This window comes from Mizuhopecten yessoensis, unplaced genomic scaffold (genome assembly GCF_002113885.1).
Source record: "Mizuhopecten yessoensis strain PY_sf001 unplaced genomic scaffold, ASM211388v2 scaffold6683, whole genome shotgun sequence".
In the NCBI taxonomy this organism is placed as follows: Eukaryota; Metazoa; Mollusca; class Bivalvia; order Pectinida; family Pectinidae; genus Mizuhopecten; species Mizuhopecten yessoensis.
The window spans coordinates 598,941-613,979 of NW_018406672.1; the positions used below are offsets into that span (position 1 = coordinate 598,941).

At 35.8% G+C, this 15,039-nt stretch overlaps 1 protein-coding gene across 1 annotated transcript in view; it reads left to right on the plus strand.

Annotated features, from left to right (window-relative positions):
• LOC110452420 overlaps window positions 1–13,231 on the plus strand; it is an 18,447-nt gene extending 5,216 nt beyond the window's left edge. Inside the window, exons 2-10 of the mRNA XM_021500927.1 lie at window positions 4,205–4,322; window positions 4,990–5,133; window positions 5,296–5,393; window positions 6,176–6,370; window positions 9,818–10,120; window positions 10,449–10,653; window positions 11,045–11,137; window positions 11,267–11,359; window positions 11,898–13,231. Coding sequence (XP_021356602.1) covers window positions 4,205–4,322; window positions 4,990–5,133; window positions 5,296–5,393; window positions 6,176–6,370; window positions 9,818–10,120; window positions 10,449–10,653; window positions 11,045–11,137; window positions 11,267–11,359; window positions 11,898–12,185 — 1,537 coding nt within the window. The 3' untranslated portion in view covers window positions 12,186–13,231. The remainder of the gene's footprint in view (window positions 1–4,204; window positions 4,323–4,989; window positions 5,134–5,295; window positions 5,394–6,175; window positions 6,371–9,817; window positions 10,121–10,448; window positions 10,654–11,044; window positions 11,138–11,266; window positions 11,360–11,897) is intronic.
• The last annotated feature ends 1,808 nt before the right edge of the window (window positions 13,232–15,039 follow it).

A 15,039-nucleotide genomic window follows, 5' to 3' on the forward strand; every position in this document is an offset into this window, starting at 1 on the left:
CACGTTATCTGTGTGTCAGTACATGGTCGTATCACATTATCTGTGTGTCAGTACATGGTTGTATAACGTTATCTGTGTGTCAGTACATGGTCGTATAACGTTATCTGTGTGTCAGTACATGGTTGTGGTATCACGTTATCTGTGTGTCAGTACATGGTCGTACCACATTATCTGTGTGTCAGTACATGGTTGTATAACGTTATCTTTGTGTCAGTACATGGTTGTGTAACGTTATCACTGTGTCAGTACATGGTTGTATAACGTTATTTGTGTGTCAGTACATAGTTGTATAACGTTATCTGCGTGTCAGTACATGGTTCTAAAACGTTATCTGTGTGTCAGTACATGTTTGTATAACGTTATCACTGTGTCAGGTACATGGTCGTATAACGTTATTTGTGTGTCAGTACATGGTTGTGTAACGGTATCACTGTGTCAGGTACATGGTCGTATAACGTTATTTGTGTGTCAGTACATGGTTGTGTAACGGTATCACTGTGTCAGGTACATGGTCGTATAACGTTATTTGTGTGTCAGTACATGGTTGTGTAACGGTATCACTGTGTCAGGTACATGGTCGTATAACGTTATTTGTGTGTCAGTACATGGTTGTGTAACGGTATCACTGTGTCAGGTACATGGTCGTATAACGTTATTTGTGTGTCAGTACATGGTTGTGGAACGTTATCACTGTGTCAGGTACATGGTCGTATCACGTTATCTGTGTGTCAGTACATGGTCGTATAACGTTATATGTGTGTCAGTACATGGTTGTATAACGTTATCTGTGTGTCAGTACATTGTTGTATAACGTTATCACAGTGTCAGTACATGGATGGTTGTGTAACGTTATCACTGTGTCAGTACATGGTTGTATAACGTTATTTGTGTGTCAGTACATAGTTGTATAACGTTATCTGTGTGTCAGTACATAGTTGTATAACGTTATCTGCGTGTCAGTACATGGTTCTAAAACGTTATCTGTGTGTCAGTTCATGGTCGTATAACGTTATCACTGTGTCAGTACATGTTCGTATAACGTTATTACTGTGTCAGTACATGGTCATATAACGTTATCACTGTGTCAGTACATGGTTGTATAACGTTATTTGTGTGTCAGTAGATGGTTGTATAACGTTATCACTGTGTCAGTACATGGTTGTATAACGTTATCACTGTGTCAGTACACGGTCGTATAACGTTATCTGTGTGTCAGTACATGGTGGTGTAACGTTATCTGTGTGTCAGTACATGGTTATACAGTATAACGTTATCTGTGTGTCAGTACATGGTTGTGGTATCACGTTATCTGTGTGTCAGTACATGGTCGTACCACATTATCTGTGTGTCAGTACATGGTTGTATAACGTTATGTGTGTGTCAGTACATGGTTGTATAACGTTATCTGAGTGTCAGTACATGGTTGTATAACGTTATCTGTGTGTCAGTGCATGGTCGTATAACGTTATCACTGTGTCAGTACATGGTGGTGTAACGTTATCTGTGTGTCGTTACATGGTCGTATAACGTTATCTGTGTGTCAGTACAGCGTTGTGTAACGTTAGCACTGTGTCAGTATATGGTGGTGTAACGTGATTTGTGTGTCAGTACATGGTTGTATAACGTTATCACAGTGTCAGTACATGGTTGTATAACGTTATCTGTGTGTCAGTACATAGTTGTATAACGTTATCTGTGTGTCAGTACATGGTTCTAAAACGTTATCTGTGTGTCAGTACATGGTTGTATAACGTTATCACTGTGTCAGGTACATGGTCGTATAACGTTATCTGTGTGTCAGTACATGGTTGAATAACGTTATCACTGTGTCAGGTACATGGTCGTATCACGTTATCTGTGTGTCAGTACATGGTCGTATCACCTTATCTGTGTGTCAGTACATGGTTGTATAACGTTATCTGTGTGTCAGTACATGGTTGTGTAACGTTATCACTGTGTCAGGAACATGGTCGTATAACGTTATCTGTGTGTCAGTACATGATCGTATAACGTTATTACTGTGTCCAGTACATGGTCGTATAACGTTATCTGTGTGTCATCGTATCACGTTATCTGTGTGTCAGTACATGGGCGTATCACCTTATCTGTGTGTCAGTACATGGTTGTATAACGTTCATGGTCGTATCACGTTATCTGTGTGTCAGTACATTGACGTATCACCTTATCTGTGTGTCAGTACATGGTTGTATAACGTTATATGTGTGTCAATACATGGTTTTATAACGTTATCTGTGTGTCAGTACATGGTTCTAAAACGTTATCTGTGTGTCAGTACATGGTTGTGTAACGTTATCACTGTGTCAGGTACATGGTCGTATAACGTTATCTGTGTGTCATCGTATCACGTTATCTGTGTGTCAGTACATGGTCGTATCACCTTATCTGTGTGTCATTACATGGTTGTATAACGTTATCTGTGTGTCAATACATGGTTTTATAACGTTATCTGTGTGTCAGTACATGGTTGAATAACGTTATCACTGTGTCAGGTACATAGTCGTATCACGTTATCTGTGTGTCAGTACATGGTCGTATCACCTTATCTGTGTGTCATTACATGGTTGTATAACGTTATCTGTGTGTCAATACATGGTTTTATAACGTTATCTGTGTGTCAGTACATGGTTGAATAACGTTATCACTTTGTCAGGTACATGGTCGTATCACGTTATCTGTGTGTCATTACATGGTCGTATCACCTTATCTGTGTGTCATTACATGGTTGTATAACGTTATCTGTGTGTCAATACATGGTTTTATAACGTTATCTGTGTGTCAGTACATGGTTCTAAAACGTTATCTGTGTGTCAGTTCATGGTCGTATAACGTTATCACTGTGTCAGTACATGGTTGTGTAACGTTATCACTGTGTCAGGTACATGGTCGTATAACGTTATCTGTGTGTCAGTACATGATCGTATAACGTTATCTGTGTGTCGGTATATGGTGGTGTAACGTTATCACTGTGTCAGTACATGTTCGTATAACGTTATCACTGGGTGAGTACATGGTCGTATAACGTTATCACTGTGTCAGTACATGGTTGTAGAACGTTATCTGTGTGTCAGTACATGGTTGTATAACGTTATCTGTGTGTCAATACATGGTTTTATAACGTTATCTGTGTGTCAGTATATGGTTCTAAAACGTTATCTGTGTGTCAGTACATGGTTGTATAACGTTATCTGAGTGTCAGTGCATGGTTGTATAACGTTATCTGTGTGTCAGTACATGGTTCTAAAACGTTATCTGTGTGTCAGTTCATGGTCGTATAACGTTATCACTGTGTCAGTACATGGTCGTATAACGTTATCTGTGTGTCAGTACATGGTTGTATAACGTTATCACTGTGTCAGTACATGGTTGTGTAACGTTATCTGTTGTGTGTCAGTACATGGTTGTATAACGTTATCTGTGTGTCCGTACATGGTTGTGTAACGTTATCTGTGTGTCAGTACATGGTTGTAAAACGTTATCTGTGTGTCAGTTCATGGTCGTATAACGTTATCACTGTGTCACTGTGTCAGTACATGGTTGTGTAACGTTATCACTGTGTCAGTACATGGTTGTATAACGTTATCTGAGTGTCAGTACATGGTTGTATAACGTTATCTGAGTGTCAGTGCATGGTTGTATAACGTTATCTGTGTGTAAGTACATGGTGGTGTAACGTGATTTGTGTTTCAGTACATGGTTGTATACATGGTCGTATAACGTTATCTGTGTGTCAGTACATGGTGGTGTAACGTGATTTGTGTTTCAGTACATGGTTGTATAACGTTATCATTGTGTCAGTACATGGTGGTGTAACGTTATCTGTGTGTCAGTACATGGTTGTATAACGTTATCACTGTGTCAGTACATGGTTGTGTAGCGTTATCTGTGTGTCAGTACATGATCGTATAACGTTATCACTGTCTCAGGTACATGGTCGTATAACGTTATCACTGTGTCAGGTACATGGTCGTTACAAATTAGACGGGTTACAATGTCATGTAGTGCTTGTTTCACCGATTGGGATATTTTTTTTACATTGATATGAATGCGTTTACTTACATCATACATTGCACTTGTTTAGAAGTATATGATTGTTTTAGCTTATGATTTAAATATGATTACATCTTAAGCATGGAACTTAGTTATGAATATATCTATATATCAAATTTCTTTTGTGTATTCATAGCAATGTCCTCCCTCCTGAAGTCGATGCATTGGAAAAATATTTAATGGGGAAACCAAACTTCTTAGGAAAAAGGGAGGTTAAATTAGTTTGGGATGGCCTGAAGATATGTGTATCTACAGTAAGTAATATAAGTCGCTTTAAACAACTGAGAATTTCGTATTTCAAGTGAATTAAGGATCACAGATAACGAATTCCTATACACCATTCGTTTTGTTTTTGTGAGTGTTAATTATTACTTCTTTAATTTCAACTGACGTTATTACACATTCTCTAGATAACTTTGTATTTCTATATTCATTTACACGGAAACTAATAGTCGGTATTTTTTATCAGTCAAACATGCTCTGGTTCGCAATATATATTTATTGAACGTGGATGCTGACTTTTCAAAAAGTGATATCTATATATAATTACTATTACATTTCCTAAAGATATTTGAGCAAGGCGTTCTTCTTGGAGAAAAACAAAACAAAAACAGCCAAAAATTAAACAATTATAAGATAATATAAATGCATGAATGCACTAATTCTGATTACGAAAGAACTGTGCTTTTCATTGACAAGCATCTATTTTCTTTAAATCGGTATGTTTTTTGCACTACTCTGCCATTTTCAGTAAATATTATTACTGTAATTAAGATACATGTATAAAATAATAGTTCAACAATTATAGTTTTCAATAAAGGGTTTTGTTGTAAAACTATGGATTCACATCATCACCTTTTATATAGAATAAACATAATGATGACATATCGGCCATGATTTGTATGTTTTAACCATTCACAGAGAAACGGAAATACCATAGAGGCCTTTGGAAGGCTTGAAAACGCAATAGAAAAAAATTATTCTATGAAACGAGAACAACTTGTGAAGGACAAAAGCTATTCTATGCTGAAGTCATCAATAGTTGCAGCTTCTGAAGCAATAAAGGTAAGAAGACTATTGTTGATATAAACGTACTTTGATAACAGATATCAAGGTAGCCGAATGAGCATGATTGATTTATATCTTTGGATACAATTTCAATATTAGACATTTGTTATTTATGAAATTTAGCATTTAAAGCATCTTTTTATACAAATATCCTCGCAGAATAAAGGAGGACATCCTCAAGGACAATCACTTGAAGCTAAAGGGAAACAAGTAACGAAGGTGCAAGTCACTAAACAAACCAATCAACCTTTACCGCAGTAAGTACATGCCGTGGTAGACATGATATACACAGACCGAGAGAGGGAGCACACTTGAACAATTATAACGAGACGAACATATATTTTATAATATGCCAATATACGCATCCATTTCAACTATTACTTCTGACATTTTAACTGCCTATTCATTTAACTTAAGTGTATCTCAGTATTTAATTGAATCATATGATTCAATCCATATACATGTATCAGTAATACATATTTTAACGAGTGTTTAAATAAATATAAATATTATTTATTTTACAACAATTTTGAAACAAGTTATTTCAACTTACATTAATCACTCTTGTTGGCCCGGATGTTAGCGCGTGGGGGGGTCTTAGTGTGGGAGGAAACCGGAGTACTCGGAGAAAACCCACATTGCCGGGCAGGTGACCCCAACCTTTTCACGTCCGATCGGGGAATCGAACCTCGGCCGCCTTGGGGAAAGGCAAGTGCGCTATCCACTGTCGAGTGGTGCAGTGTTTGACAGATGACNCCCCCCCCCCCCCCCCCCCGCCTCTCTATCTCTCTCTCACACACACACAAATGATTACACATTTAAAAATTTGAAAATAGATACAATATTCAAAACTGCTTGCACAGCATCATATATCATATAGCTATTTCATCCTTCTAAGATTCATCGCTGTTACTAGGGGCCAAAATGCCGAAATCATAATTTATCTAATCTACTTTTGAAAAGAAGGAGATAACGGAATGCCCTGCATAGCACTTTAGATCTTAACTTATAATATCAACTATATAGTGTACTATTTCAGAAAAGGGGATGACAGTGCTTCCATAGCGCTTACCAGAGTGTGTCAACTGATCGAATGGCTGCATGGTGTTTTGAATGGCAGAGCTGATGCCAAACCACCAGATATACAGAAAGATCACCAGCTGACTGAGGAACACACACTGACATATGCAGAAGCACAGACTCAGATTTTTGCTGTCAGAGAGAAATTTAAAGAGTAAGTGAATAAGTCTAATGGAATATACTTATTCGTAAGATTTTTGTTTATTCTTAGCTAATCAGAATAGCATACATTTATTAGGGAATAGGAATAAATAGCACAAAACATGGTTTGCAAAATGTTAACGGACTGAGATGCGCACCCTTTTTACACGTTTACAGACACACAAGTAGACAGATGTCTGGTGTAAAGCCAGAGCGATTTACTCTACCAAGCCATGAAATTCCCAGGCACCGTTTGGCTGCAATGTTGTCACTGTGACTATGACATAACATCTGCCTTATATTTATATTCGATATTTATATTCGATATTTTTATAAAAACGAACCTTTTAGTCACAAACTGCTGTTTACTTACGTACACCCTGTTCCTGGCTTTCCGGGTATCAGAATTTTCTTCTAAACAACGAATTTATAATTTGGATGGGGGAAACAAACATGATTAAAAAGGAAAGTAAACATATAAAAAAATCATAGAAATGAAGAAGGACGAAATATCTTGCAAGACACTGAAAATATATGATTATGGCGAATTTCGATCAAACAAAAATAACTGATTTGTGTGTATATTATGAACCGTGCCATTACCACAGTGTGCCGTCTTCATCTTGAACATTTACACACATATGTGATTGCACCCATCAATTTGGCATTAGATACAGTATGCAAACAAAATAAAGAATTACATTTCAGCATCTGCTGTTAAAATGAAGACAATATACTAAAACTCGGTCATTTTGCTCTGTTTGGCTATTTCGCTGTACACATACATTTAAAAAATAAATTCCATCGTTTAGGCGGGCAACGCTAAAATCAAAGGGTTAAGAAGTTAACTTAAGCATCTTCCCGATGGGAATGACGCATACATACAGTATTAATAGGACATCCCACAAAATATATATTTTCTTATATTCGACTATGTTTTTATTTATGAGTAAGAAATATATTAAGTTTAAGTTAAAAATATATTTGCATTTCAAATTGGTTTATGAGAAAGTTTTGCAGTGTCAAACATGTCACGTGATTCCCAGTCTCTCATTTTGAGTCCATTCACTAATCACTGTCTGTATCCGACAGGATGACACGTACACAGCGCTTGTTTCGAATTTTCTTCTTTGATGATGGTTGGATATTTATATTAAAGGTATCACCTTCTATAGTGCATCCATGACAAATCGTGGATGCTAATGTATTTGTATCACACAAGGAGACGCTGTTGTGTTGTTGTGTCAAATTGGAGTAATTCTCAGAGGAAGTTAGAGTGCTTGAAATTGGCGGCCGCGTGGAGTATGAATTTGGGGGAACACATCTAATGTTAGAAACATCGGAAACAGGTTGATTATTAGTCAAGAAAGCTGTCATATTTTGTTTTTGGAGATTCCTCAATAAGCGATAGTTGGTTAGTGACTGTGGGTTTTTATGTCCCGTTATGTGAACTGCTTGTGTGTCGGGAATTCCCGTTTCCAACAACATCTCATTTTCACAATTGCTCATTTTCACCTGGTTTTGTTTTATTTGTTACCGTAGATAGGTAGAAAGGATGATCATGATTTGAAAAGTTTGCCGGACGTGTGTTGGAGAATACTTTATATGCCAGTACCGGGCATCGTTCTGGGTTGTCCGGTGTGGCGTACATCGTTGGCTTGCTATCCCTGATATTTGTTATGTCAACTCCCGTCCTTGTTTGTTTGTCTTTCATTGTATGATAAGAACTCCATCGAAACATAATTCAATGTCCCCAGCACACGGCCCTATGCTCCTCTCCCCTAATTCCAAAGTGTAGTTTATTGTTCAGCAATAACGTGTCTAGCAAACTGCGAGGAGAGTCATTCCCAAATTGACCACATTTATACACTTAGTCTATGTCGTTGTCATTTATTCTATCCGCGGTCATTGGTTTGTTGCCCAAACCTGTTTTTTTCAATCCTTTTCTTTACACCTAAGAGCATCACGCGTACTAGCAAATGTGTATCCGGTAATCAGACTTGTTCCTTATTTATGTCGCTTCAAATACTGTTCAATAGAACCCAGATGTCCCCTCGAGTAACTTATTGATATTGCGAACCTTCTTTTTGTCTGTCACAGACGAATAATTTGGAAAGTAAATTATCAAGTTCATTGCCTGGAATTTGATGAATGTCACGGTTTTCCGTTTGTTTTCAGAAATGATCTCAGCAGGTTGATATAGGACAGGGTTTTTCTGAGAGTATTTTTGTTTTCATTTTCTGTAATGAAGTCTGCTAAATCTGCTAAACCTTCATCTTCCATACGTATGAATGTACTGTTCTTGTTCTTGTTCATATATGTGTTTACAGCCTCATGGCGGTACGCGTGTGTTGTCTTCGTCGCCCACATGTGTGTCGGCAACGGGAGGCGAATTCGAAGCAGTAATTACACTTCTGGTGATCAAAAAGGGGGCAGATACAGGGTGAAAAATAATTTTGGGCTCATTGATATCTGTATTTATAAAAACGGATTCTAATTCTGCATTAAACATGTCAGAAAAGACAAATGCATCGTCTGCCAAACCTTTCACAAATTGGTGTTTGCTGGCACTCACAACTTCACAAGTATCACACAGACGTACTTTGAACATAGCATAGGTTCTGATCCAACATTTACCAGATCACCGACTTTAAACATTTTAAAAACAATCCCGTTTTTTTATGTCAAATTTAAACATGGCAAGATTAGCAGACGAACTTGCGTATGTGTGTGATCTCATAAAAGCAGTTCTTCTTCCGGGTCACGTCATAAACGACACGTATATTGTTGAGAACGTGCAAAGAGCACGTGTAGCTTGTCTCAACCTTAGAGTGAGACAGAAAAATATCACACCGGTAAAAGTAAGGATAAATCTATCCAGGGTAAGATAAATCCTTGTCTCACCCAAGGTTTGAGAAGGGGGGATTCCCCTATTCATAACAATTGTATGACGTCAGTTCAACGTTACAATGACGTCACGTCAACCACCCTAAATTTAGCCTGTAACCTTAACATTACATTTGTATATGATACACAATGAGGAAACAGGGAAAGAGACAAAAAAACAATTAACCCTTTGAGGTGATATTGGAAATATAAGTTATCTCGTCAAAGCCTTATGTTTGGTAACTTAGTCTTCCCCTTGGGTTGAGATTCCCCAATCTCAATCCCAGTGGGAAAAAGGGTGAGATATTCTATTATTTTACGCTTCTAGATGAGCAACGTGTGTCTTACATACGGATAACAGGGCTTATGAGAAGCTGTACGGTTTTCTATCGATTAAAAAGGAAGTTGTTTACTATAAATATACTATAAATAAGCATGCTTGGTAAACCTGTCGAAAATGAAATGCTATAAAACTAGCGTGCAAACCTCACATACATTTTCACTAATAAGTAGGTGTTTATACTTTTTGCAGTTGATCAAGTTACTTATGATTTATATCTTTATATACATGCAGGTTAACAGATAATCCGGAGAGAAACACAATAGTTAAAGCGGAGGTATCATCTACACGACCAGAGACTGCAACCACTGAACTAGAGACTCCATCCCAACAGAGGAAAATTCAGCATGAGAGACAAACACAAGACTACGAAGACTACGATAGAACTCATGAAAATGATAGGAAACATTACGAATCTATACTACAGGACTTGAAGGGAAAGTATGATCAACATTTGATGAAATTGGAAGACAAGATTCAGAGTTTAAATCAAGAACTTCACAGTGTTAAAGAAGAAAAGGAAGGGCTGTTGACAAGGTGAAGTCACATTTATTGTGTGTCTATGTAAGATCTGTTGAACGAATAGCTTTTTAATCAAGTATTTGTCAAAATATCATTTTCTTTCACAAATCAAAACTATGTAAAATGTGTATCTTCGTTACAAAATCAATATTAAATAAATCTGTAAGTTATAGAAATTATTTTTGGTCAGCATTGTATCGTCATCTAGAAGTCAACGCATCAAATACAACATATACGTCAGAAACCGTTACATTAAACGCATTTGATGTTATTGGAAATTCTGCTATCGATATACACATTCATACATACATCGTAAAAGCATACTATCTTTTTCAAATAACAGAATGAGCAAGATGGCTGGAGACAAACTAACGCACAATAATCCAGCGATCACAGACTTAAGCGACCCAAACCGTCCACAGAAGCTGGCGGTGAAGTACGGCGAACTTTACGACAACGAATGGACGGACGCCATAGATAAAATGAATCCCAAAAAAGTGGAAAAACAGGACCGTGCATGTATAGAAGTCCTGTTGGAAATGCTACAGGTTAATAACTAGACCTTAAAATGAATTATTCTATTATTTCGTGACCTTCGAGAATATCAAAAAAAAATGTGAACTGATAATTTTCTATTTCTCATTTATTTGGAAGTTTTGAAGTATGTTGCAATATCAAACATAAATTGAATCAAGATAGTTTACATGATGTTGCGAAATATGTTCATACTGTATCTCAAATAAACGGATGCTCTTCCTTCTTTACGTTATTCAAAAAAACATTTTGAAATTTCTTTTTTCGTTTTTATAAATTATTTAACTTTAAATGTTTATATTTCTACGAAAGGTTATTTTTTAATTTCGTCAAATAATATTAACGGAGCAAAGTTATTATTATTCTGTGAAAAAAGTTTCTTGCTGATCAAGTTTTTTTCTCAAGTTTTGTTACAGGGAATGTGAAATGATCGCTGCCAAAAATTTAACCCATCTTGAAATGGTTTGCTGCAGTTTTCAAACACACAATACACAACAGGTAACATATACAAATTATGGTAACAAGGACATTTTAAGTAAACATTTTGAGTGTGTTTTTATGCAGATTGTTATTTTTAGCAAAACAACAGTTTATTCAAACCTAAACTGGTCAATACACATTATTCAGGGAAAACTACCAGAGGGATCAGAGGCAATCAAACGCAATCTGATCGATGCACAACATGGCGCTTCTGTTTTTACAAGGAGGGCTGCAGTTGATGTGAGTATTATATTATTATGGTAGTTGGAATCATTGACCATTATCATTTTAAGCGAATTTAAAATACAATACCAGAATTTTATCTTTCACATCAAGTTTCCTTTTTGAAATTCGATAACAAAATACTAACGTTTGAATCTGCCCTATCTTGAAGTTGCTTCAAGTCACAGTCACAAGAAGTTTATGTTAATTCAATTATAAGGTTATTGCCTTAGGTTTTGCTGTCTCTACAGACAGTGTCTGTTGTTATCTTTTTGCATCAAAACTATGAGTTCATACATGTACGCATAAGAGTCCGTCCAAGTGTATTGAAAATATGAAAGATTTAATTTATTAACTTTAGAACAACAAGATAAGAACAATGTTTGACACATAAGGAAAAAATGAGAGTATCTGAAAAGCATGATAAGTTACTGTTTCGTGTTAAGTTAATATATCAAAGATAAGATAGCATATACTAAGAATAGCATACTTGTGTAACGGAACTTTATACGAAGGCGATTATGATATATTGTGTTACAAAATTATTTCATTCAAGATCGTGAAAGCAAGTCTTGCAAGGCACAAGTCCCTGAAGGACAAATCAAAGCTGGTATTGCCGTACACAGAAAAGTGTATAGAGATATGCTGGAGCATGGTTACACACCATCCAAGACTGTTTCTCCTATGGCCCGATGTCAGCAAAGAGAAGCAAATTCGCTTTGACATGTTCCAGGCATACACTAGATCAGGTGACACAGTGGATTACGTTGTCTGGCCAGCTATGCTACTCTACAAGGACGGTCCATTGCTGAGGAAAGGAACCGTACAACCAGTAGCCAGATAAGGAGAAACTACCTTCAAAGTACAATATGGAAGATGCAACCCTGGCATTTCTACAGAAAAAGTGTAAACGAATTAATTAAAACCAGATTATTACCAAGACATATTCGCATACTAATGGATGTGACATATTTGTTTGTTGTTTAGGCACCCTGCTTAAAAAACAAACTTATATCGCCTAGTGACTTCGTGCATCGTGTTTCAACGGTTACTTTGTTGGGAAAATGTTACTTAGTATTTTTTTTATTCAAATTAAGAATTTAGTTCGAGTTTTGTGAAACTGCATTACTATTTTAAAAAGCAGAAATTATTTAATATGTTAGAAAGGTGTTGTTTAGATTATTTTGATCTAATACTGAATATTTTTCACAGTGGGTAAATATTTTCAAAAGAATAACTATGATGTCAAAGCAAAATTCGATCAGAGCGTTGTTTGCCAGTCTTCCAGTTCAATTCTTTACACCGGGCACAGAATAGTGTTTTTTTCTGTCACTTCATAATTTTCACTACAGAATAACAAGGCAGTTTCATCACTTCAAATGCGGGTGTCATGCATTAAATGACTTTCTATGTGTACTTCTGTAAGTTCTATGAGAATTTCTATAGGATTTATGCTGAGTTTCACTCATAAAAATAACCTTTTTCATGTTGAAATTTGTTGCGATGTTCATACTGCCTGGGTATCTTTAATAAATTGAATTTATTCATTAATTGACACTAAGGAAATCGTATTTACATTTTGTTATTCAAAACAATGAATGTCATTAAGACCTCTATATCTTGAAAACTTCTATGAGGAGTTAGATCATACTTGAGCACTTTGGTGATATTTATATTAATTATTTATATTACTATATATTATTCTACGAAATAGATACATTCGTTGTAAAGTATATCTTCTCATCACATTTATGCTATTTAACATTTTACTTATTAGCTAAATTATATAATTTAACTATAGCTGAAAATTCTTTGTCAATATTGAATACGATCACCGTCCACGGGAAAGTGAGCCTGGCTTTTATAAGAGTAAAAGATTTACACAAAGCCTGACTCTAGTCACAATTCATTTGTAAATTTATCTAAGAGCAGATACTCCTGGTGAGTTTAGTCCTGTTGATACAGTGGCATATATTTATCGATGCGTTGGAGGACGAATCATAAGAAAGAAGAGGAAATGATACATCTTCAAGAATAGTGCATGACTTAATATTGTAATGGTTTAGGATATAGTTCTCCGTAATGGCTGAATCTATAAATCACTATAAAACTTATAAATGCACTGTAGTGACTTCATGAAGGAGGTAAATGTACTGTGTTTACTTAATACAGAAGGTGTATATCCTGTGCTGAATCCGTATAGGAGAAAACTACAGATGTGAAACAAACCAGCCGGGGTTAATCATAATTTATTGAGTAGTTCGTCGAATTTCTTTTGCATCCTGAATTGGTTAGACAGCTAAATACTTTACATATATGTCAAAACAGTTAGTGATGGCAGACCATGCAGTGTTATTATCTTGATTAACACATATTTCTATAAAGTATACCAAATGATATCGCCAGTATCAGCACATTAATGTCATTAATAGCAAAAAATAACGGAAACACGGGATATATACCTCCTATATAGGGTCAACACAGGATATATACCTTTTAAGTAAGGTCAACACATGATATATACCTTCTGTATAAAGGCGACACATCACATGTACCTCCTATAAAAAGTCATCACAGGACATTTATCTCATATAAAAAGTACATATACCTCCTATATAAAGTCAACACATGACATTTACCTTCCGCATATTCTTAAAATATATAAGCATTTGGCTCTTCTGTGAAGTTTTACTTTTCTATCAAAAAATCAAACAGCTATAATTACTCAACTTGTCCTCTGAAATAAACCGGTTAATATACTTAACAAAATCTACGAATAAACTAGAATGCGTCTGCTTTATTTCACCTTTGTTTCGGACAGGGTCTTATCACGAAAGGAATCGGTTAATCGGTATAAGGTATAAGATGTGTACATGTACTATTTTTAAAACATGTACCTGTACAAAGCATATACATATTCGATATAAGATGTGACGGCCGCTATCGGCCATCGTATTGGTGTCATCATGGTTACAATAACGCACTCTTATCTTGTTAGTTGGGACTGAAACTGGAAATTTCGGACAGAACTCGATTGACATTCAGGTGACAATATTAAGAAAATCAAACTAATAGTTTGCCTTGGATGCGTCATTACAAAACAAACAGCAAGATCCTAAAGGCATCTGAAATGGATATGAGATGCACATATGGCCAGTTGCCTGTAGACATTGCCTTTATCTTAATGATTATTTAGTTCAGAGTAAATTATAATGACATTCAGGGGAAAATATTAAAAAAAAAAATATATAGATTTTGCCCTAGATGCTTCAATACATATCAGACAACAAGACCTTAAAGGCATCTGAAATTTACATGAGCTGCACATATCTTCAGTTCACTGTTGACATTGCCAGTATTCTAATGATTCCTTATTTCCGAGGAAAGAAAAATAGTTCATTAATATATGACCGATGGTATTAACGGGACCTTTACATTAGGTTGTATTCATATTGACAGCTCAAGGGTTCAAAGACAATAAAAATAATTTGCTGATTGAACATTTCCGACCAGGTGATCGAGATCGTTCAATCATTAAGAAAACACATTCTTAAAAAAATATGTTGTTGATGAAGAAAATTAAAATGAAATGAACACTTTACTGCACCATGAGGCCAATATGTCTATAAATAACTCATAAGCTTTACGGAAGGCCAAAAGAGTGAAAATCAAAATCACAAATTTAACGGAACATTTCA